Source organism: Nycticebus coucang, chromosome 4, assembly GCF_027406575.1.
Source record: "Nycticebus coucang isolate mNycCou1 chromosome 4, mNycCou1.pri, whole genome shotgun sequence".
In the NCBI taxonomy this organism is placed as follows: Eukaryota; Metazoa; Chordata; class Mammalia; order Primates; family Lorisidae; genus Nycticebus; species Nycticebus coucang.
Window position 1 is genome coordinate 115,647,238 of NC_069783.1, and position 22,926 is coordinate 115,670,163.

At 50.5% G+C, this 22,926-nt stretch overlaps 1 protein-coding gene across 6 annotated transcripts; it reads right to left on the minus strand.

Annotated features, from left to right (window-relative positions):
* Positions 1–528: 528 nt before the first annotated feature.
* Positions 529–8,464, minus strand: PHETA1 (PH domain containing endocytic trafficking adaptor 1). 6 transcript variants are annotated; one of them, XM_053590265.1, is made up of 4 exons: positions 8,252–8,464; positions 7,234–7,410; positions 6,731–6,815; positions 529–3,178 (listed from the first exon to the last, which is right to left on the minus strand). In XM_053590265.1, exon 4 carries the CDS (start codon positions 3,139–3,141, stop codon positions 2,485–2,487), a length of 657 nt encoding a protein of 218 aa, XP_053446240.1. In that variant the 5' UTR covers positions 3,142–3,178; positions 6,731–6,815; positions 7,234–7,410; positions 8,252–8,464; the 3' UTR covers positions 529–2,484. The 6 variants fall into 6 exon arrangements, with proteins under 6 accessions (XP_053446240.1, XP_053446243.1, XP_053446242.1 ...); XM_053590268.1 differs by having other exon boundaries at positions 7,144–7,410; XM_053590267.1 differs by having other exon boundaries at positions 7,118–7,410.
* Positions 8,465–22,926: the final 14,462 nt, after the last annotated feature.

A 22,926-nucleotide genomic window follows, 5' to 3' on the forward strand; every position in this document is an offset into this window, starting at 1 on the left:
CTACCGAGGGCAATAAAGTGAAACTCTGTCTCTACAAAAAAAAAAAAATAATAATCACAGGATCTTTTTCTCTGTGATCTCAAAATTCACTCTGGGCTCCCAACCAGCCTCCATGAACTGGCCAGTTAGCAGAGTCAGGTTTTGACTATTCTAGTTACCACTAAATTCCCTCCCAATTAACCAGTTAACATTCAAATCTTCATCTTTCCTCTCCCTTCTCACTCTACAAAATGCTGTGTTCCATTTTCCCTCATGTTCCTCCTGAAGGCCCTGTCATACCATAGGATTCCAGAGTTGACACTGCTGCTCTGGTACTGTCCAGCTGTGTGGCCTTGGCAAATTTCAATACCCTGAGCCTCTTTCCTCATCTGTAAAATGGGGCCAGGACCTCCCTGAAGAGGTTGTGAGAATATGCCTGACAGAAACATCTGGCAGGGGGGACATACTAGTCATGTTTCTATGGGACCTGCCCTGGGCTGTCTAGGCAAACTGACTGAGGATTTTGTTGGGGAAAATGATACAACCAGCCGGTACTCAACACACTTTTATTTCAGCTCTTGCATCCCCCTCACAGGCCACCTGATGTCTCTTCCCCACCCACGCCTGGAGGCACCCTGACCTCATCTTGTGCTTTGGTAGTGGGAGTATTACCCACCACTGTCTCCCAGGAGACCAGGAAGGACCACTGTACCTTAAGAGTTTGTAAACCTACATCAGTACTGGGGTTCACACTTCACCCCACCTGATGAGTCTACCAGGACATGGGCTCTGAGCAACCCCTAATACTCCTCCAGAACCTGTGGACAAGAGCCACCACCCTCACCCACACCCCTCAAGATTCTGGAAGGCAAGGAAGGGGAAAACGTACCAAGACCCAGTTGCACCTGCCAGAGGGAGGATCAGGTGAGATCCCCTCTCAAGGCACCTTGGCCTCTCCAAGCTGTGCTTCTCCAGCCAAGGCTACCCCCCTCCACCCCAACCTATCTCAGAGCCAGGGCCCCCATCCCTTCCTACCAGCCAACAGGAAACAAAAGCTTTGTTGCCACGAAAAAATATATATACCCTAGGCATTTAAAAATAAAATTCCGGCTGAAGCCCCAGCCCACCAAGCCAGCAGTGAGCTGGATAGGCCTCAATTACTGACGGGTACCCCCTGCCCTGCCCTGCCATCTGTCCCCAAACCCCAGAGTCTCCAAAGACAGAAAGAAGGGGCAGCAGGACCGAGTCTGTCCATCACCAAAAGGCAGACTTCAGGGAAATAAAGGTGGGATAAAGGTGTCCTCAGGAGATCCCCATGTGGGGCCCTGAGGACTGTAAACATGACCCAAGCTGAAGGCTGAAGCCCCAGGTTCTTCCTGGGTGAATAGTGGGCACTGTGGTGAGAAGAAGGGTGACCCAGCCATCAGCTTCAGGCCAGCTGGGACCCTGAATCCCCCTGAGCTGAGCTCTGAAGAGGGTGGCTGTTTAGCACTAGAAGAAAGGGGGCTGGAAGCCAAATACAGCTTTGCAGCTGCTTTTTCTCTACCACCAGGTTAGCACCTGGGCCCTTCCTGGGCAGTGAGTCAGCTGTGGCCTTCCCTCCCTGGATGAACCTGCTAGAAAGTCAGCTCAGGCCACAACTGCCCAGCCCAGGACTGGAGGTCAAGCAGCTCCTGAGGGGCCCCACCCAAGGTTTAGGGCGGAAGAGCTGGCTCCCTGGGGGAATGAGACTGAAGGAGGCATTCAAGGAGTGTCAGGAGAGCCAGGTGAAGGCCACCAGAGACAAGACAGGGCCGGAGGCCAGGAAGCCACTGCCTTGCCAGCAACACCACCTCAAGGCCTGGCAAGAGGCCCGGCAAAGTCCTCCCTCAGCCCGCCCCAGGCCAAGAGCCCTGGGGACCAGGTGATCTCACCCTACCGGTCACACCTGCTTCCCCGTTCTCAGCCCCCAGAGCCGCCTTCTGCACCTGGTGCTTCTGGAGCCTTGAAACCAGCAGGCTGACCTGGCCACTCCAGAGCAAAATCAGACCCAGTTGTTGTGAACCATGGCCAAGCCCCTCTGTCCATGTCTAGGGCCCAGTTGGGAGCCACCAGGACCAGTGCTGACCAGACTCTTGCCTTTCAGGCTGTGAATTGTCATCAGGTCCCAGGGACCATCTGAGCCCAGTGAAGCCTGTCGCCAGCAAGAGGCCCCTGCTGGGTAGTTCCAGCCAGCCCTGTGGCTGGAGTTTTCTGGAGACCACAAGCTTCAGGAGGCTTAGCCATGGCCTAGATTCTGCTTACAGTCAGGCACGATGGCCCCCTCCAGGTTGGGCTCACTCAGAATCCAGCATCTTCTCAACACTTGACAACCTGGTAACTAGGCGCTTAGAGCTTACAGGGCTGGCCTTGACCACCGTGATCTCAGAACCAAGCCCCTAGTTGGAGCAGGGCCTGGGGCTTGTGTTCCTCTAGGGCAAGAGCCCTTAGTGACCTTGGGTGGCCCAGGACAGGCCCTCGTCCCTATCAAGGCTGGGCCCGACCGGTGAGCCACCGGCCGCGCAGCGCCCGGATCTCCTGGCCATACCACTCGTGCAGCTGGGCGAAGGGGGCGGTGTCCAGAGGCCCGTGGGGCGCAGAGGCCCGGCGGCGGGGCGGTGGCTCGGGGCCAGGCCGTGCAGCAGTGGGCACTGGGGCCTCCGTGCTCCACACGGCGCAGCCGTTCTCCTTGGGCGGGAGGGCACTGGGCCGGCGGGGCAGGGGCAGCGGCGGGGGCGGGCAGGCCCCAGCGCGCACGGCAGCCAGCTGCTGCTCCAGCTCGCGCACCACCAGCCGCAGGTAGTCGAAGCTGGCCCGGGATAGAGCCTTCACCCAGCCCTCCATGGCGGCCTGGCTCTCTGCCGCTAGCACATAGGTGCGGGCCCGGGCCCCCGCAAAGCGCACTGCGAAGGCAAACTCCTCGGTTGCCTCCACCAGCTCCACCGTGCAGCCCTCCAGGATGATGACGCCCACTGGCTCTCGACTGGCCGCGTCCTCAAAGTAGAAGAGCATGTTGCCGCGCAGCACGAACCAGCGACGGTGGTAGGCAGAGTGCCGCCCGCCCTTCTTGTACAGGAAGCCTGCGTTGTCCACTGGCGCATCGCAGGTGGCGTAGAAGGCCAGGCTGCGTTCGTTCAGCTTCATGGTGGCAAGCTGGGGGCCTGGATGGGGACCGGGGGACCTAACCCCCCACCAGAGCAGCTGTTATCCATGAGCCCACCGACACCAGGTCACCCAGCACCTCATGGTAACCTGGCCACCACCCTCAGCTGCTGTAATATTCAACATCCCCACTTCACACATGAGGAAACTGAGGCTCACAGAGTAGAAGCAGCCTGCCAAAGCTCACACAGCTCCTAAGGAGCAGGGACAGGACTCAAACCCAGCTCTTGCTGCCCCCCCAAACCAACTTCATAACCCTCCTGCTGTCCTGTACCCCCAAAATAATGTTGGGAATTCCTGCTATATGCCAGACATTTTATATATTCTATATTAACTCATTTGATCTTGTAGCAAACCTTAGGTGACAGGGACTAGCATTGCTCCCATTTGACAGATGAGGAAACAGAGAGGTTTGTTGCTCACCCAAAATCACAAAGTGAGTTGGGCAGGGCTTAAATTCAAACTCAAGCCTCATTTTTAGAGTCTTGGGTCAATAACCTTGATGGCTAATTCCATCACCACAGGAGCAAGACCAGCTGGCCTTCGAAGTCCCTCCAGTTTCGAGCCCAGCGTTTGACTCAGCCTTGGTTTGTCCATCCATGAAATAAGGACACAAACAGAACCTCCTTCAGAGAGTTGCAGGGACTTACTTCATTAATGAAATATTTATTAAGCAAGTACCTATTCCACGCCAGGCACTGTTCTAGGACTAGGTATATGGCAATAAACAAGAGGGACAGAGTCCTCACCCTCATGGTCCCCACACACTAGTGGCAAGGGGTGAAGAGAAAGACAGATAAAATGGCAGATAAAATGTCTGCCAGATGGTCTTATGTGCTATGGAAAAAAATAAGACAAGGAAGGGAATTGGGAGTGTTGGGGACAGGAAGGGCATTGATTTAACAGGGTGGTCAGGGGAAGATGACATGTGAGCAAGGGGAAGTGAGGGAGGAAGGGAGGCATGGGGGCCAGCTGGGGAAGGGTATGCCAGGCAGCAGGAATAGCAGGTGCAAAGGCCCTGGGGTGAGAAGCTGCGGGTATGCTGGAGAACCCACCAGGAGGCCAATAGGGCTGAAGCAGAGAGAAGTGGGAGAGAGAAGAGGAACACGGAGAAGCAGAGGCAACTGTTATTAAATAATCTGAATGAAGATGCAAGCCCAGGTCTAGGCTGACTTACAGGCCAAGGAACAGGGAGTGTCATGGACAACACAGATGGTTCTACTACCTATGTGCACTGGCCACAGTGATTTCATCCACCTTTCCCAAAGGGTAGGTACATGATGGGGGGGCAACACTGACCAGGTAGGACTTATCAGGAGGTGGTCCCCAGACTGACCATACCTTCCCTTGGGGTTTTCCATGGCCACTTTGAGGTCCCACCTCATGCCCCCACTACACAGCCGCATCCTGCATAGGATGGTAGGTATATATTTCAAGAAGTTACACACAGGCATGGTGGCTCACACCTATAATCCTACCACTCTGGGAGGCCAAGGCAAGTAGACTGCTTGAACTTAGAGACCAGCCTGAGTCAAAGCAAGACCCCATCTCTACTAAAAATAGAAAAACTAGCCAGCCATAGTGGTGGGCACCTAACTAGCTATTTGGGAGGCTAAGGCAAAAGGATTGTTCAAGGGCGGCGCCTGTGGCTCAGTCGGTAAGGCGCCGGCCCCATATACCGAGGGTGGCGGGTTCAAACCCAGCCCCGGCCAAACTGCAACCAAAAAATAGCCGGGCGTTGTGGCAGGCGCCTGTAGTCCCAGCTACTTGGGAGGCTGAGGCAAGAGAATCGCTTAAACCCAGGAGTTGGAGGTTGCTGTGAGCTGTGTGAGGCCATGGCACTCTACTGAGGGCAATAAAGTGAAACTCTGTCTCTACAAAAAAAAAAAAAAAAACAAAGGATTGTTCAAGCCCGAGTTTAAGGTTGCTGTAAACTGACACCATGGCATTCTACCCAGGGTGACAGAGTGAGACTGTCTCAAAAAAAAAAAAAAAATTATATATTTCATATATATATATATATATATATATATATATATATATATATGTAAAGTCCCTAGAATGCAGTAGGTGCTTAATTAATGTTCATTCCTATCCCTGGGTGATACCTTACTTGAGCTCCAAAGGAATGAGGTCAGGGTGGTGGCTCTCCTCAGAGCAACTGACCACTCCTGACCTAGGGTGGAAGAGGCAGTTACACCCAGCTGAATCCTCAGTTTCCTTGCCACCTCATATCATCCACTTAAGCCATCAGGGGAGGCTTCCTGGAAGAGGCAACATGAGCTGTAACCTAGAAACTGAGATCAGTTTGTCCTGACCTAGTGGTGGGGCCAAAGCCTGATCTAAAGGCATTTTTTTTTTTTTTTTTGTAGAGACAGAGTCTCACTGTACCGCCCTCGGGTAGAGTGCCGTGGCCTCACACAGCTCACAGCAACCTCTAACTCCTGGGCTTACGCGATTCTCTTGCCTCAGCCTCCGGAGCAGCTGGGACTACAGGCGCCCGCTACAGCCTGGCTATTTTTTTGTTGCAGTTTGGCTGGGGCTGGGTTTGAACCAGCCACCCTCAGCATATGGGGCCGGCACCCTACTCACTGAGCCACAGGCGCCGCCCGATCTAAAGGCATTTTAATCCCTACTTTGCCTCTCAGACATGGGCTGTCCCTCTCAGAGCCTCAGTTTCTCTCCCTGCAAAATGTTATTCATGAATTCTCTACTACCACACCACCAAACACTTCCCATGTGGACCCTGGCCCCATTTCTCATAAGAATCACCTGCCCTGTTCACCCCGTTTCTCTCCTCCTTCTCAGGCCACTGCTCACCTCTCTGCCCTCTGCCCAGCTCTGCTCTTGGCTCACTCTTCCCTGAGTTCAGATGACAGCTCTACAGGTCTAGGCTGGGTGATCCTGGGCAAGCTATTAGCCTCTCTGGGCCTCTGTTTCTGCATCTATAAAATAAGATCATAACAGCACCTAAGTCAGGATTGTTGTAGTAAGACAGTGACCACATGGAAGGCACGTGCACGGGCCTGGGCACACAGTACATGCTCAACAGTGGCAGCTGCTTACATTTTTCTTGGCCTCCCCAAATGCTCCCTTCCAGTGTGTACTATCTCAGCAAATGGCCATTGGTTTTCCTGTCACCCCCACATCTGATCACCACGTCCAGTTGAGACCCCTCCAACCTCTCCCAAACCAGTACTCAACCTTGTCTACTCCCATTCTGGGCCCCGGCCCCCACCTGCTGGGCAGGCTGTAGCCTATTTGCCTCCTCCACCTGGCCCCTCACCTGGGCATGCTGAAATCTTCTCCCCACTGTTTCATTCAATCATGCCCCTCCTCTGCTCTAAACCCTTCCATGGCTCCCCACTTCTCTCAGCATAAAATTCAGTCCTCCTCATGGCTTCCAATTTCCCTTTTCCTACCTACCTCTTTCCTCCTTGCTCACTCTGCATAAGCCATGCTGGCTTTCTCTCAGTTCCTTGAATACACCAGGCACATTCCTGCCTGATCCTTCCCTCTCAGCTTGGCAAGAGACTCCTAGTCACACTCCTATTCCTTTAACTGAAATTACCTGGGCCACTTTTGCCTGCTCCAGGAGGGCAGGGGTCTTTTTGATCTGAATTCCAGTGTCTGGCTTGTAGTAAGTGCTCAAATACCTGCAAAATGAATGAAATAAATCCATGTTATCTTCTTAAACCTCTCAACAGCCCCTTGACAAAGGGTCTGTTCCCCTTTCCATTCATGTGGAAACTGAGACACAGGTTAAATAAACTGCCCAAAAGCACAGTGCTGTGCCCAGAATCACATGCTCTGGGCAAATAACCCCAATGGGGGACTGATTTGGGGGGTCTCCACCCCATTAAGGTCTAAGGAAGGGCAACTTCCCTCATGTTCAGCAGCCCACCCCCACTACCCTGATGGGGCTATACTGGTCCAAGGTCACCAGGCCAAACAGGACCCTTCTCTGCTCCCAGCCCCTGCCACCTCCAGCCAGCAAGAAAAGGAGGGCAGGAAACTGCAGGGGCCCAGGCTCCAGTCTAGAAGGAAGGCTTGGTTCCTGGCTTATCTCCCCACACTGTTTTCCAAGAAGTTCAGAGTCCACTATGGGTGCTGCTGCTGATTCAACAGCCCATGGTCAGGCAGGAAACTGGAGAAAGCCTGGCTCCTCGCTCCCAGGGCCAAGTTCTTGCGTCCACCAGGCTAGAGGTCCTTGAGCGAGTCATTTCATTTTCCAGGCTTCAGATGCTTTATCTGTTAAATGAGGCCATGAAGAAGTTTCAATGAGCTAAATAAATTAAGGAAAAATTCCCCGCAAAGTATGGGAAAGGCATTTTACAAGTATTAGCTGCTGTGAGTCAAGGTTTTTCATCGCCTCATCTGAAAAATAGGAACTTTAATATCCATCCTTCTGGGAAGGGTTGAATCCTGAAGAATTATTCTGCAAAAACCCAGACTCTGGGGGAACCCAGGCATGACATTTTGGCACTCACTTCAAGGACAAAAGTGAGAACGGCAGCTTCTGGGGTTGAATCTAGCTGCCCTGAGCGTCCCCCAGCAGTGGGCGTGGGGGAGAGGGTGTGGCAGGCACAGGCTGCAAAACGTGAGCCAAGAACACTGAAGAGCAGCCTGCCCAGCGCCGCCCCAGCAAGGACCACAGGGCACCAGAACGTCCTCCTCCCCCAGCACAGGCACTCCCTTGCCCATTGCAGAGGCTGATCTTCCAGGTGTGGCCCTGTTCCTAGCTGCCCTCTGTCCCTTTGTGTGTCCTGCGTAGGAGCGCTCTTGAGTTCCGTCAAGGAAGCCAGAGCCGCAGATGGGGCGGTCAACGGCAGAATGGGGGCCCCAGCAGAGGGCTGGTCCGCAGGGTACCCCCCCTCCAGCGGCGGATGCCCCTTTCAAGGTCTAGGAGATCATCAGCCAAGTTCACCCCGACACTGGGGAAACTGCCACTGGCGAGGAATCTCTGATGGGCAGATGCCCAGCAACGTGCTCTCCAGACGGTCGGGGCTCCCCGAGGCCCACGGCGGCCCGACCCCGGTCCCTCGTCCCTTCGGAGGTCCATCCGCAGGTTCCCCCGCCCGGCCGGCCTTACCTCTTTGTGCAAGCCTAGGGCGGCGGCGGCACTGGAGGCGCAGGGCCGGGGGGCGGCCGGGCCATGGCCCCGGACCCACCCGCTCCGTGGCCGCGGCGCTTTGTCCCCCGGGGCGGCCAGGCGGGCGCAGCCGCGGGAGAGCGCTGGCTCGGACGCGAGGAGGCGGGGACAGCAGGACAGTCGTCCACCCCCGGGCGCGCCCCTTTAACCCTTCCCACCCTGCCGCCCCCTGCGTTCTTGCTGCCCCGGGATTGGCCAGCCCCAACCTCGTACGCCCCCGATTCGCCACACCCCCGTGAGCCCGCCCCCGAAAACACTCTTAAAGGAACCGCGACTGCCTCACTACTCCCCAGTGCCCCATCTGAGAAAAGAAGACTTTGAACGCTGAAAGCTCATTGCGGTTCCAAAGGTAAGAAAGAACAGGTGGTGGATTCGCCTGGAAAAAGCACTGGGGCCCTGGGCGAGCCACTTAACTGAAGTTGTAGACTTGGAGTCCAAGCTTTCTCCGGCCGGAGTTGCCAGATTTGGCAAATTCAAAACGACTGATTAAATTTGAAAGATATCTCTAACTCCTGAAAATGCGTGATTTATTGAAGAGCTAAATACAGGCTGTCCATAAAGTTCGTATGCAAATTTAAAATAGTTTTACATCGTAAATTGCACACGAACTATAGGACATTTCAAGTGTCCTGACAAAGTCAACTCAGGACCTTTCTAAATGTACAGGATGCCTGGCAGTCTTACCCACCCCTTTCCCTAGATGAAGACAGAAAGTTCTAGGGTTGGGCTGACTTGGATTCAAATCACACTGCGTGACTTTAGTGAAATCATTTCACTTCTCTAGGCCTCCATTTCGTCATCCGTCAAATAGAGACAATCATAGTGATAGGTTTAGAAATATTTAGCTGCTCAGAAGGTGCTGCTCAGGGGACAAGAGAAGAATTTCTCTAGGCCACAATTAGAATATAAAAGTGTAAGTTTATTGTTCTACATATATGTATATATATATATATATTTTTTTTTTTTTTGAGACAGAGTCTTACTATGTCCCTCAGTATAGTGCCAGGGGGTCACAGCTCACAGCAACCTCAAACTCTTGGGCTTAAGTGGTTCTCTTGCCTCAGCCTCCCAAGTAGCTGGGACTACAGGTGTCCGACACAATGCCCGGTATTTTATTGTTGTTGTACTCATTGTTGTTTAGCAGGCCTGGGCTGGGTTCAAACCCACCAGCCCTGGTGCATGTGGCCGGCACCCTAACCACTGAGCAATGCGCACTAAGCCACATAAAGTATAAGTTTATTGTATATTAGAGAAAGGGAAGAGAGTGGGGAGGAGAGAGATGAGAGAGAGAAGAAAGCAGAGAACAAGGAGTGAGAGAAGGGAAGATGGGGAAGGAGGGAGAAAAAAAGCAAGAGAATGACATGGCATCCCAAATAAAGAAAGAAAGAATACCACCCTTGAGGTCTACTGGGTAGCTGAATTTAAAGGGGGAGGTGAGACAATTGCAGCCAAATTCACAAGGTATTGTGAAGGCGAATACTGTTTCCATTTTTCCTCAGACAAGGTTGCAGACAGACATGTTCCAGGTGTTTCCAGTCCTGAGGCCTGATTGTTCATCTATCAGGGACACTCAGGAATCACTGAGGCTTAAAGGAACAAATTCTAAAGACAAAGGAACTGGGGAAATGTAAAGAGAATTTACATTTCCTTTTGGTCCTTTGGGTTACAGAAGTCCACCAGGGTTGGGGAGCTTGGAACATGGCAAGAGAAAGAAAGCAGGCCTAAAGATTTTATGCCTTACTGAAAAACTATGAGTTTTTTTTTTTGTTTGTTTTTTGTGGTTTTTGGCCGGGGCTGGGTTTGAACCCGCCACCTCCGGCATATGGGACCAGCGCCCTACCCCTTTGAGCCACAGGTGCTGCCCAAAAAACTATGAGTTTTTTTTTATTATTTCACTATAAAGGCTGACCATCCTTACACATAGTGTATAAAGTGCATGCTCAACAGTAGGCTCTCAAAAAATAGGAATTGCTATTCCTTTTGTCCTGCTCCAAATAATACAATTCCACCTCCTTGAACCCTTCTTTACTTCCCATTCTCTCGACTCCTTGCTGCCACATTCCACATCCTAATCACTGTCCATTCCTGGCCCAAAGGCAAGAGAAACAAGACAGAGCAGGATCATCTATTGATTCTATAGCCTCTCACTGAGCCCCTATTGTGTGCCAGGCACAGTTCCTGAATTAGAAGCAGTCAGGAATTGAGACAACAAATAAATAAGTTACAGAAATGATTTGTGCTAGGAAGTCTATAAGCCAAGTCTAAGGGGTAGAAAGACTGAGACCAGGAATGCAGCTTTTAGACAAGGTGGTCGGGAAGGCCCCTCTGAGGAGAAGAGACCTAAAGGAATGTAGGAGCCCCCCGGCTGAACTGCAACCAAAAAATAGCCAGGCGTGTGGCGGGCGCCTGTAGTCCCAGCTACTGGGGAGGCTGAGGCAAGAGAATCGCTTCAGCCCAGGAGTTGGAGGTTGCTGTGAGCTGTGTGAGGCCACGGCACTCTACCGAGGGCAATAAAGTGAGACTCTGTCTCTACAAAAAAAAAAAAAAAAAGGAATGTAGGAGCCATCTAGGGGAATAGTGTTCAGGGCAGAGGGAACAGCAAGTGTAATGGCCCTGTGATGGGACCATCCTGGGCAAATTTGAAGAACAAGGAGGAAACCAGTGGGGCTGGAGCTGAATAAGTGGAGGAATAATAGGAAATGAGATCAGAGATTATTGGCAAAACCAGATTTCACAGGACCTTGTGGGCTACAGGAAAGATTGTGCTATTACTCTGAGAAGAATGGGGAGCCTTGGGAGGGTTCAGAGCAGAGGAGGGATATGATTTGTCTTATATTTAGTAAAGTTTCTTCTGGCTGCTATGGGGCAGAAGGACTGTAATGAACAGGGGTGGAGTCTGCGAGACCAGAAAGGAGGCTACTGCAGTGGTACAAGCAGACATGATGTAGCTTAGAGCAGAGTGAGGCAATGGAGGTAGAGAAAAGTGGTTACATTCTGGATATATTTTTAAGAGATATTGGGCGGCGCCTGTGGCTCAGTGAGTAGGGCGCCGGCCCCATATGCAGAGGGTGGCGGGTTCAAATCCAGCCCCGGCCAAACTGCAACCAAAAAATAGCCGGGCGTTGTGGCGGGTGCCTGTAGTCCCAGCTACTTGGGAGGCTGAGGCAAGAGAATCGCCTTAAGCCCAGGAGTTGGAGGTTGCTGTGAGCCATGTGATGCCACAGCACTCTACCCAAGGGCGGTACAATGAGACTCTGTCTCTACAAAAAAAAAAAAGAGATATCTAGGATTTGCTGATGGGCTGGATATGGAGAATGAGGGAGAGAGTAGGGAAAAAAGAATCTAGAATGACTCTAAACTTTTGGGCCTATGTAATGAGAAAAATGGAAAAGATTTGGAGGGAAAAGTCCAGATTAGTCTTTCATTAAATTGGACTGCAAGAACTGAGTATTCGTTTAGGAAAAATGAACCTTGATCCTTACCTCATGCCATATACAAAAATTAACTCAAGGGCAGCACCTGTGGCTCAGTGAGTAGGGCACCGACCCCATATACCGAGGGTGGTGGGTTCAAACCCGGCCCCGGCCAAACTGCGACAAAAAATAGCCAGGCGTTGTGGCGGGCGCCTGTAGTCCCAGCTACTTGGGAGGCTGAGGCAAGAGAATCACCTAAGCCCAGGAGCTGGAGGTTGCTGTGAGCTGTGATGGCACAGCACTCTACCACGAGCGACATAGTGAGACTCTGTCTCAAAAAAAAAATAAATAACTCAAAATGGATTATAGACCTACCTATAAAAGCTAAACTATAAAACTTCTAGAAGAAAATAGGAGAAAAATCTTTGTAACATTAGTATACATAAAGATTTCTAAGACAAGACTGAAAGAGCGCAATCCATGAAAGGAAAAACTAAAAATCGGACTTCAGTGCCAGGTGTGGTGGCTCACACCTGTAATCCTAGTACTCTGGGAGGCCAAGGCAGGTGGATCTCCTGAGCTCAGGATCTGAGAGACTCTGTCTGAGCAAGAGTGAGACTCTGTCTCTAAAAACTAGCCAGGCATTGTGGCAGACGCCTGTAGTCCCAGCTACTTGGGAGGCTGAAGCAAGGGGATCACATGAGCCCAAGAGTTTGAGGTTGTTGTGAGCTACAGATGTCACAGCACTCTACCAAGGATGACAAAGTGAGACTCTGTCTCAAAAAAAAAAAAAAAAGAAAGAAAGAAAGAAAATTGGACTTCAAGATTTAAAACTTCTTCTCTTCAAAAGATATCATCAGGTGACCAGGAGCCATGATTCACACCTATAATCCTAGCACTCTGGGAGGCCAAGGCAAGTGGATCACTTGAACTCAGGAGTTTGAGACCTGCCTGAGCAAAAGCCCCATCTCCACTAAAAATAGAAAAATTAGGATGGTGCCTGTGGCTCAAGAAGTAGGGCACCGGCCCCATACCAGAGGTGGCAGGTTCAAACCCCACCGCAGCCAAAAACTGCAAAAAAAATAGAAAAATTAGCCCGGCATTGTGGCAGGAGCCTATAGTTCCAGGTACTCAGGAGACTGCGGTAAGAAGATCACTTGAGCCCAGGAGTTTGAAGTTGTTGTGAACTATGACACCACGGCATTCTACTCAGGGTAACTGAGTAGTAACACTCTGTCTCAAAAAAAAAAAAAAAAAGTCCCAACCTTCCCATGAGAAGGAGGTCCCCCAGCTAAGCCCTGGTATGAATTTTCTAGCAGGGTAGGGTTTCCCACTCAGATTCCCACACTCTCCCCTCTGCTCTAAGGTCTCTTACGGCCCTCCACCATGCAGCCAGAAAACACAGAGCCTGTACTTTGTGTGTGCCTAAGGTTTCACAGATTTGCCTTGGGTCAACACATAGTTGATCACAGAGAAGAGGTTCTTGAGCCTCTGTTCCAAGGATGTAGGGAAATAAATACTAGAGTCCAGTCCTGGGGAAGTCCCCTTCTGTTCTGAGCTTTACTCTGTTTGAAGGAAAATAAATGTGTTGTGTCCCATGGTGAGACACTCTCTCTCTCACACACACACACACACAGTTCCACAGGACATGGGTTACCTGTGCCCTCAAAGCTCCCTGTCCAAGCAGTCAGAGTGATCCACACCCCTAGCCATGATGATTGGCTTAGGGATGGCCATGTGACCCAAGCCTGGCCAATGAAGCTCAGACTTGAGACCTTATTAAATGGGAGGAGCAAAACATGCCCCACCAATGGTGGAGGGGTGGGGAGCTGCAGTGGATAACCTTCCCTGACACTAAAGTCAGCACAAAAGAAAGATGTGGGGTGAGACAGCTACCAGATGCTATCACCAGAACACCTGCATATAGGGACTGACACTATATCTGACAAAAAAAAGATATCAGGAAAATGAAACGATAAGCCATAGAGGTAAGGTATGGTATGCTTTACCAAAGGTAGGTGTGCTGGGTAAGCCACCCTGGCATAATTCCCAGGGCAGGGAAGGCAAGGCAAGGCAGAATGTCCCTACACCTAGGTGCTCACTAGGAAATGCCAGGTACATGGGCATTTGGGCCTTGATGTGGGAAAAAATTCTGGGAAGGCTGTGACTCTTGGCTCTCAGAGCCCCTCATGCTGGAGTCAAAGGCTGACATAGGTGAAGGTAACAGGAAACAGACAGTGAGAGCCTGGCATCTTTTTTGTTCTTGTGGTTCCTTATTATTTTTTAATTGAGGTGCAAGTCACAACACAAGACTTAACCATTTTAAAGTGAACGATGCAATGGCATCTAGGACATTCACAATGTTACAGAACTACCCCCTCTATCTAGTTCCAAAACATTTTTATCACCCCAAAGGCAGACCCTGTACCCTCTTCCCCATGCCCTGGCAACTGTTCATCTGCTTTCTGTCTCTATGGGTTTGCCTGTTCTGGACATTTCATATAAATGGAATCACATACTACGTGGCCTTTTGTGTCTGGCTTCTTCCACTCAGTATCATGTGTTCAAGGCTCATCCATGCTACCGCACATTCAAGTGCATCATTCCTTTGTACACCAATATTCCATTGTATAGACATGTGGCATTTTGTTTATCTGTCCACCCACTGATGGATACTTAAGTTGTCTCCACTTTTTGACTGTTATCAATAGCCAGGTATCTTGGTGGCTGTAAACAGGAGAGGCGGGGAGAGGGGTCGGTGAGTCAGGACTGCAAAGGGGAATTTGGGAACCAGAACTGGGCCGTGGTCACCATGACCAAGTCCTGATTTTACCTCCAAACCATGTCTCGAATCCATCACTTCTCTATCTCAGCCACCACTTCCCCATGCCAAGCCACCATCATGTCTCCTTGGGTGGGCTGCAGCAGCCTCCTCTCTGGTCTCTCTCTTTTGCTACTCTTATCCCTTCAACTCCTAAATTTATTCTCCTCTGAGCAGCCTGAGGGATTTTTCTTAGAACTTAGATCAAATCAAGTGTTGGCATTCTCTAGCTCAAAACCTTTCCATGGCTCCCTATTGCCTCAGGAGCAAGTCCAGACTCCCACCCCTGAGTAACAAAACCCTTCAGCCTCCTCACACACCAGTCCTCTCCCAGCTTCCACCACCTTGCCTCCCTCTGTTCCCAGCCTGATCCCCTGCCACATCCTCCCTCACAAGGTCCCCCCCTTTGTCATCCTTTAAGCCTTCCCTCAGCCATCATCTCTTCCAGGAAGGCCTATGACCCCCAACTCTTCCTCTCCTATTAAGTTGAATGCATTTTCTTCCTCTAACCAGTCTTTCTTTGGGTCAGTATTTATTTATTTATTTATTTATTTATTTTTTTTTTGTAGAGACAGAGTCTCACCTTACCGCCTTCAGTAGAGTGCCATGATGTACACAGGACTCACAGCAACCTTTAGCTCTTGGGCTTCCGCGATTCTCCTGCCTCAGCCTCCCATGCAGCTGGGATTACAGGCGCCCGCCACAACGCCCGGCTATTTTTTGGTTGCAGTTCAGCCGGGGCTGGGTTTGAACCCGCCACCCTCGGTATATGGGGCTGGCGCCCTACTCACTGAGCCACAGGCACCACCCTGGGTCAGTATTTATTTAATACTACTTTGGCTCCAGGGGTGGATACAAGATAATTAGACAGGCATTCTTTTTTTTTTTTTTTTTTTTTGAGACAGAGTCTCATGTTGTCACCCTTGGTAGAGTGCTATGACATCACAGCTCACAACAACATATAACTCTTGGACTCAAGTGATCCTCTTGTCTCCGTTTTTCTATTTCAGTAGGGACAGGGTCTCACTTTTGTTCAGGCTGGTCTCAAATTCATGAGCTCAAGCTATCCACTGGCCTCAGCCTCCCAGAGTGCTAGGATTACGCCCAGCCTCTAATTCAATTCTGATACTAAACAAACAAACAAACAAAAGATGGGCAAGTCCCTGCATATTCGTGGCAGCATGATTCAACAACAACCAAAAGATGAAAACAGTCCAGAAATCCCTCAGCAGAAAAATGGGTGAATGAAATTGGTTCATCTATACAGTAGAATGTTACTCAGCCACATATAAGAATGAAATTCTGGGGCGGTGCCTGTGGCTCAGTCAGTAAGGCGCCGGCCCCATATACCGAGGGTGGCGGGTTCAAACCCGGCCCCAGCTGAATTGCAACCAAAAAAATAGCCGGGTGTTGTGGCAGGCGCCTGTAGTCCCAGCTACTCGGGAGGCTGAGGCAAGAGAATCGCTTAAGCCCAGGAGTTGGAGGTTGTTGTGAGCTGTGTGAGGCCACGGCACTCTACCCAGGGCCATAAGTGAGACTCTGTCTCTACAAAAAAAAAAAAAAAAAAAGAAGTTCTGATCCATGCAACGGTGTGGATGATTCTTGAAAACACTGTGCTAAGTGAAAGAAGCCAGACGCCAAAGCTCACACATCATACAGTTCCATTTATATGAAATGTCCAGAATAGACCACTCCATAGAGACAGGAAGCAGATGAGTGGTTGGGGGTGGGAGGCAGAGAGCAGCAGCTTCACAGGTACAAGTCTCCCTCTGGAATGATGGAAATGTTTTGGAACAAGAGGTGGTAGTTTCACAACACTGTGAATGTCCTAAATGCCACAGAATTGTTCATTTTGAAGTGGTTAGTTTTGTGTTATGGGAATTTCACTTCGGTGATTTTTTTTTTTAACAGATGTCTATCTGTCTGCCCCTGCATGTTCCTTGACAGGAGGGAGAAATAAGGAAGCAGTATTCATCCCGTATGCCAAGGAAGTCAGGGGCCAAGGAGAGAAATGAGCAGGGCAAGAAGATAGGACTTGTTCAAGAGGAGGAAGCCTTGCTGTTTTACCAGGAGGGGCCGAGGAAGGCCTCCCTGAGAAGGCACAGAGCACAAAACATGCAAATAGCCAGGGAAGAGCATTCCTGACAGAGGGAACTGCAAATGCAAAGGCTCAGAGGCAGGGAGCACGTTAATGCGGCCAGTGTGGCTGGAGCAGAGAGAGGAGGGGAGAGAAGAGAGGAGATCAGGGAGGGCCGTGGGCTTTTCTCAGGAGGTTGAGAAGATGAGGAGGAAACTACAGACGAGATAAGCCAGTGACACAGGGGACAAATTAGGAGAAGGCAATGGTAGGTGATATATCTGGGTCTGATGACTGTAGGTAGGCCTCACTTGTGGTGGCCTTCTCCCCCCGCCCCCCCCCATTAGAAGGCAGATCCAGGAAGGCAGGGGTTTGGTGTGACTTGTTCACAATAATTTCTCAGCACCTGACAGTGCCCAGCACATGGTGGGTGCTTGGTGACATGATGCAGGCACAGAGATCTTGGCATCCAGATCTCAACTACCCAACCCTTTCCACTGACCACCCCTTCACTCAGCCACCAGCAGGGAAAATGCTGGTCCAGGCTGGCATCTGGGGCAAAGTTTCCTTCCACAGTGGCTCCTGTACCCCATAAGTGGGCTGAACCAGCCATCCCAAGAAGGAACTGAAATCATCTTCTACCACAAACACGTGGGCCCAGGGCCACACTCTGGGTGGGGCAGGAAGGGGGCAAAATAGGAAGGGCCTGAGAACCCCCACTTCAAGAGCCCCTCCTTTGATATATCTGGGTGTACAAGGCACCAGCCCTAGGCCTGGGCTGCTGAGTATGAGCAAATTTGGCTACAGGCCTGGAGACCTAGAAAGTCATGCCAGCTCATCCCCTAGTGTCACATGGGAGATTTGTGAGTCATACTTTAAAAGGTGACATCGGGGCTTGGCGCCTGTAGCTCAAGCGGCTAAGGCACCAGCCACATACACCAGAGCTGGCAGGTTCAAATCCAGCCCAGGCCTGCCAAACAACAATGACAACTACAACCAAAAAATAGCCGGGCGTTGTGGTGGGCTCCTGTAGTCCCAGCTACTTGGGAGGCTGAGGCAAGAGAATGGCTTAAGCCCAGGAGTTGGAGGTTGCTGTGAGCTGTGATGCCACAGCACTCTACCCAGGGTGACAGCTTGAGGCTCTGTCTCAAAACAAACAAACAGGGCAGCACCTGTGGCTCAAAGGAGTCGGGCACTGGCCCCATATGCCAGAGGTGGTGGGTTCAAACCCAGCCCTGGCCAAAAACTGCAAAAAAAAAAAAAAAACCAAAATCAAAACAAACAAACAAAAAAAGGTGACATTGGGAGGGAGGGAATGAGAGATAAAAACTTATCTGTCGGGCAGCGCTTGTGGCTCAAGGAGTAGGGCGCCGATCCCATATGCCGGAGGTGGCGGGTTCAAACCTAGCCCCGGCCAAAAAAAAAAAAAAAACTTATCTGTCAGCCGGGCGTGGTGGCTCACACCTGTAGTCCCAGCGCTGTGGGAGGCCAAGGCAGGTGGATTGCCTGAGCTCAGAGGTTCGAGACCAGTATGAACAGCAGTGAGCCAGAGTAAGACCCCGTCTCTACTAACATCAAAAACATTGCCAGAGGAAGAAGAAAATGAACAACAAAAAAGAGTACTTCAAATGAAAAAGAATGAATAAGGAAGCTGAAATTAAAAAAAAAAAAAACTTACCTGTCAGGTACAATGTACACTATTCTGGAGCCGGGCACACTAAAAGCCTTGACTTCAGGCTCGGCACCTATAGCACAGTGGTTACTGCGCCAGCCACATACACCGAAGTTGGAGGGTCCAAACCTGGCCCAGGCCTGCTAACCAACAATGACAACTGCAACAAAAAAATAGCTGGGTGTTGTGGCGGACGCCTATAGTCCCGGCTACTTGGGAGGCTGAGGCAAGAGAATCACTTAAGCCTAAGAGTTTGAGGTTGCTGTGAGCTGTGATGCCACAGCACTCTACCCAGGGTGACATAGACTCTGTCTCAAAAAAAAAAAAAAGCCTTGACTTCAGCATTATGCAATTCACCCATGTAACAAAAACACTTGTACCCCCTAAATATTTGGCAATAAAATAAAAATGAAAATTAAAAAATTAACGGCAGCATTGCCACCTCATCTCTTTATCTCTCTGTTTATGGAGCCTCTCATCTTTCCTCCAAACCCCTGCTGCAGACCCCCGAATTCCTGGACACTTTCTCCCAAGGAGCAGTTTTGTTGTTGTTTTCTTGTTTTGGAGGGGGGTTTTTTTGTTGTTGGTTGTTATTTTTTTTTTTGAGACAGAGTTTCACTTTATTGCCCTTGGTAGAGTACTGTGGCATCACAGCTCACAGCAAGCTCCAACTCCTGGGCTTAGGCGATTCTCTTGCCTCAGCCTCCCAAGCAGCTGGGACTTACAGGCGCCCACCACAACACCCGGCCATTTTTTTGTTGCAGTTTAGCCAGGCCAGGTTCGAACCCGCCACCCTCAGTACTCAGTATATGGGCCTGATGTCCTACCCAGTGAACCACAGGAGCTGCCTTTTTTTTTTTGATACAAGGTCTCACTCAGTCACCCTTGGTGAAGTGATACAGTGTCACAGCTCACAGCAACCTCAAACTCTTGGGCTTAAGCAATCATCTTGCCTCAGCCTCCTGAATAGCTGGGATTTATAGGCACCTGCCACAATGTCCAGCTATTTTTAGAGACGGGGGTCTCATTCTTTTTTTTTTTTTTTTTTTTTATTTGTAGAGACAGAGTCTCACTTTATGGCCCTCGGCAGAGTGCCATGGCATCACACAGCTCACAGCAACCTCCAACTCCTGGGCTTAAGCGATTCTCTTGCCTCAGCCTCCCGAGTAGCTGGGACTACAGGCGCCCGCCACAACGCCCAGCTATCATTCTTTTTTTTTTTTGACACAGACTCTCACTTTGTCACCCTAGGTAGAGTGCTGTGGTGTCCCAGTTTACAGCAACCTCAAACTCTGGAGCTTAAGCAATTCTCTTACCTCAGCCTCCCAAGTAGCTGGGACTACAGCAACTATTTTTTTAGAGAGGTCTAACTCTGGCTTAGGCTGGTCTCAAACCTGTGAGCTCAGGCAATCTGCCTAGCTCAGCCTTCCAGAGTGTTAGGATTACAGGTATGAGCCACTGTGCCTGGCCTGGGGTCTCACTGTTGCTCTTGCTGGTCTTGAACTCCTGAGTTCAAGCAATCCACTCACCTCGGTCTCCCCAAGTGCTAGGATTATAGGTATCGGCCACTGTGCCCTGCCCAAGGAGCAGTTTAATCCTGTCAGGTTCACTAGTTCCAAATGACCGAAGAAATATTGCAGGAGGTCAAGGCTATGTTCTTTCTTTTTTTTTTTGAGACAGAGCTTCTAGCTGTTGCCCTGCGTAGAGTGCGGTGGCATCACAGCTCACAGCAACCTCCAACTCCTGGGCTCAAGCAATTCTCCTGCCTCCGCCTCCCAAGTAGCTGGGACTACAGGCACCCACCATAACACCCGGCTATTTTTTGGTTGCAGCGGTCATTGTTGTTTGGTGGGCCCAGGCTGGATTCGAACCCACCAGCTCAGATGTATGTGGCTGGCACCTTAGCCGCTTGAGCCACAGGTGCCAAGTTGGCCATGTTCTTTTAACATGAAGCCTCGTGTTGACTTTTTAGCTGAGTAAGGTGGTAAGACCATTTCTCACAGGAAGACAGAGCCGAGGCTTGAACCCAAGCCCTTGTATACTAAAACCCAAATTCCTAACAGCTTAGCTGCCTCCACTTTGGATCCAAAGAAGCCTCTAGAAACACTGCCTTAGCAAAACCTGCAGACTAACAACCTCTGCCCTGACATGATCTGTACACCTATCAAGATGCCCAGACTGGCTGCTTCCAGTACGTAAGTTCAGTGACTTTTGTTTTTCTTTGTTTTCTTCCAGCTATTCGAGGTGAAGATCTGAAAGCAAGAATGGCCCGAGTCACACCCAGGATTGCAGGAGGGCAGGGGGTGTGCTTGCATTTGCTCCTGAACCCTCAGACTCATACAGCTGACTTGTGCTGTGGGGGTGGGGGGAGGAGTGAACCCCCCTATCCAGTGACTCAGGAGTTTGAGACCAGCCTGGGCAACATAATGAGACACCATCCCTACAATAACAGAGCAAGAACCCATTTCCATTTCTCTGTAAGTAGATACAGTTTACAAAAGCAATTCATAACTATGTCCTGGTAAGAGTTTAATTTCAAAAATTAATAAAAACTAAAAGTTTTAGTGCTAGACCTGAGTTTAAATCCCAGCCTCGTATGTGAATCACTGTGTGGCAAGTCACTTCACCTCTCTGAGCTTCAGTATTCTCATTTGGAACATGGAAATGATAAGGGTTTGTGGAAGGATTCACTGAGCTTCATGGCCCTTCTTAACTTGTTACTCTCTATGTAAGTGTTCACTTGCCAGTTCTCTGTCTCCTGGAGTGTGAACAGACACCATGTCTGGAATAAGGCCTGGTACAAAGGGTCAACAGTTCTTGACCTGATAAGCAATGTGTTTTCTTGATCCTATGGAACCCCAACTTCACTCAGCCTACCAGCTCTCTGGTGCTCCAAATCCCCAACCCCCAGACTATCCAAGTCATCTCAAATCAACTCAAATGGTGCCATCTTGACCTCTCGTTTCAGGGGTAAGAGGCCCAAGAGGAACCTTCAGGTGAAACAGTTGTTAGGAGGACCCACTGGTATCCTTTGGTGATTGCCAAGTGACTAAAAGCTACACCCAAAGAGGATTCAGTCAAATAGAAAAATGACTGACTCACATAGCTAAGAAGTCCCCCGGACTGCTTTCAGGTATGGCTGGATCTGGGTGCATGGACTTTGTCATCATCAGGACTCAGTTTCTCTCTGTCTCTGGGTTTTGCTTTGCTCTGAGCTTATGTCCTCCCAGCTCCAAAACATGTGGAATGAGGTATTTCCTTATCAGACCTGTTTTGCTCAAGCCTAGAATGGAGTCACTGGCCCTGAGGAGCCATGTGAGCAGGAGAGGGAAAGTCAGCCTCAGGGAACATCTTGAACTGACAGTGTATGGAAAATCAGGTGCTGCTGCAAGAACAAGGGGAAGTCAGTCAGCCCACATAACCGCCTCCCAGCGAACCCCTATGGAAATGTGGGCTCAGCTGCTCCCCCCACCCAACCTCCACCCTCAGCTTCCTGCTTCTGTTTCTCAGTCTTGCCAAATACCTCCCTCTCTCCTCTCCTCCTTTCCTTGGCCCTGAGGACATGCTGCCTCAGAGAGGTGACATGACTTGCCCAAGCCGCTTATAAGTGTGGCTAAACCCAGAGGTGCACCCAGGCGGGTGGCCCCAGAGTCCTGCTCTTGGCCCCAAATAAGCTAAGGCTGAGGAGCTCTGCTCAAGCCAGAGTGGCAGGAGTCAGATTTCTGAAAGGAAGTGACTCAGGGGCCTGAGGCTCAGAGGATAATAATCCCCTTTCCGCTGGAGCAGCTGGGGCAGCGGTTCTTAACCTGTGGCTGGTAATCAATGAAAATACATCCTGCATATCAGATATTTACATCACAATTCATAACAGTAGCAAAATTACAGTTATGAAATAGCAATGAAAATAATTTTATGATTGGGGTCACTACAACATGAAGAACTGTATTAAAGGGTCACGGCATTAGGAAGATTGAGAACGACTGCTCTGGGAAATTGATGGTCAGATAGCCCCTAGAGCCCCACAGAGAAGCTGCAGCCCCCTCCCCCAGCTGCCTCAGCCCTCAAGATTCCTCCTGCCCCTGCCTCGTGGCCCCTTTGGCCATGACTTTAATTTCCTGCCTCCCCTCTAGGCACCTTCTGCCTCTACTTGAGCATCTCCAGGCCAGGCTCTGCAGGGAGGCTCTACATGCACAGAGGGCCCAGCCAGACCACCTGCCCCGTCTGCAGCCCCAGGCTCTGCCTCAGTTTCCTTTGGTTCCCCACAAAGTCCATATTCCTGTTGCCTGAACTGGTGAGGGACTCCAGGCATGGAGTGTGGCCTCAGGCATGGCAAGAAAGGATCAGAAAGCCACCTTGGCCCATTCGAAGGTGAGAAATGGCCCGTACCATACCCATGGTATGGAGTGACCCATACCCATGTCACCTCCTTGGTGGGACCAGCCCCAGATTCTGCCAGGTTTTGGAGAACAACTAGCCAGACGTTGTGGCACATGCGCGTCGTCCCAGCTACTCGAGAGGCTGTGGCAGAAGGCTCACTTAAGCCCACGAGTCTGAGGTTGCTGTGAGCTATATTGATGCCATGGTACTGTAGCCTGGAGCAACAAAGTGAAAAAATTGAGGTGGAATTTACAC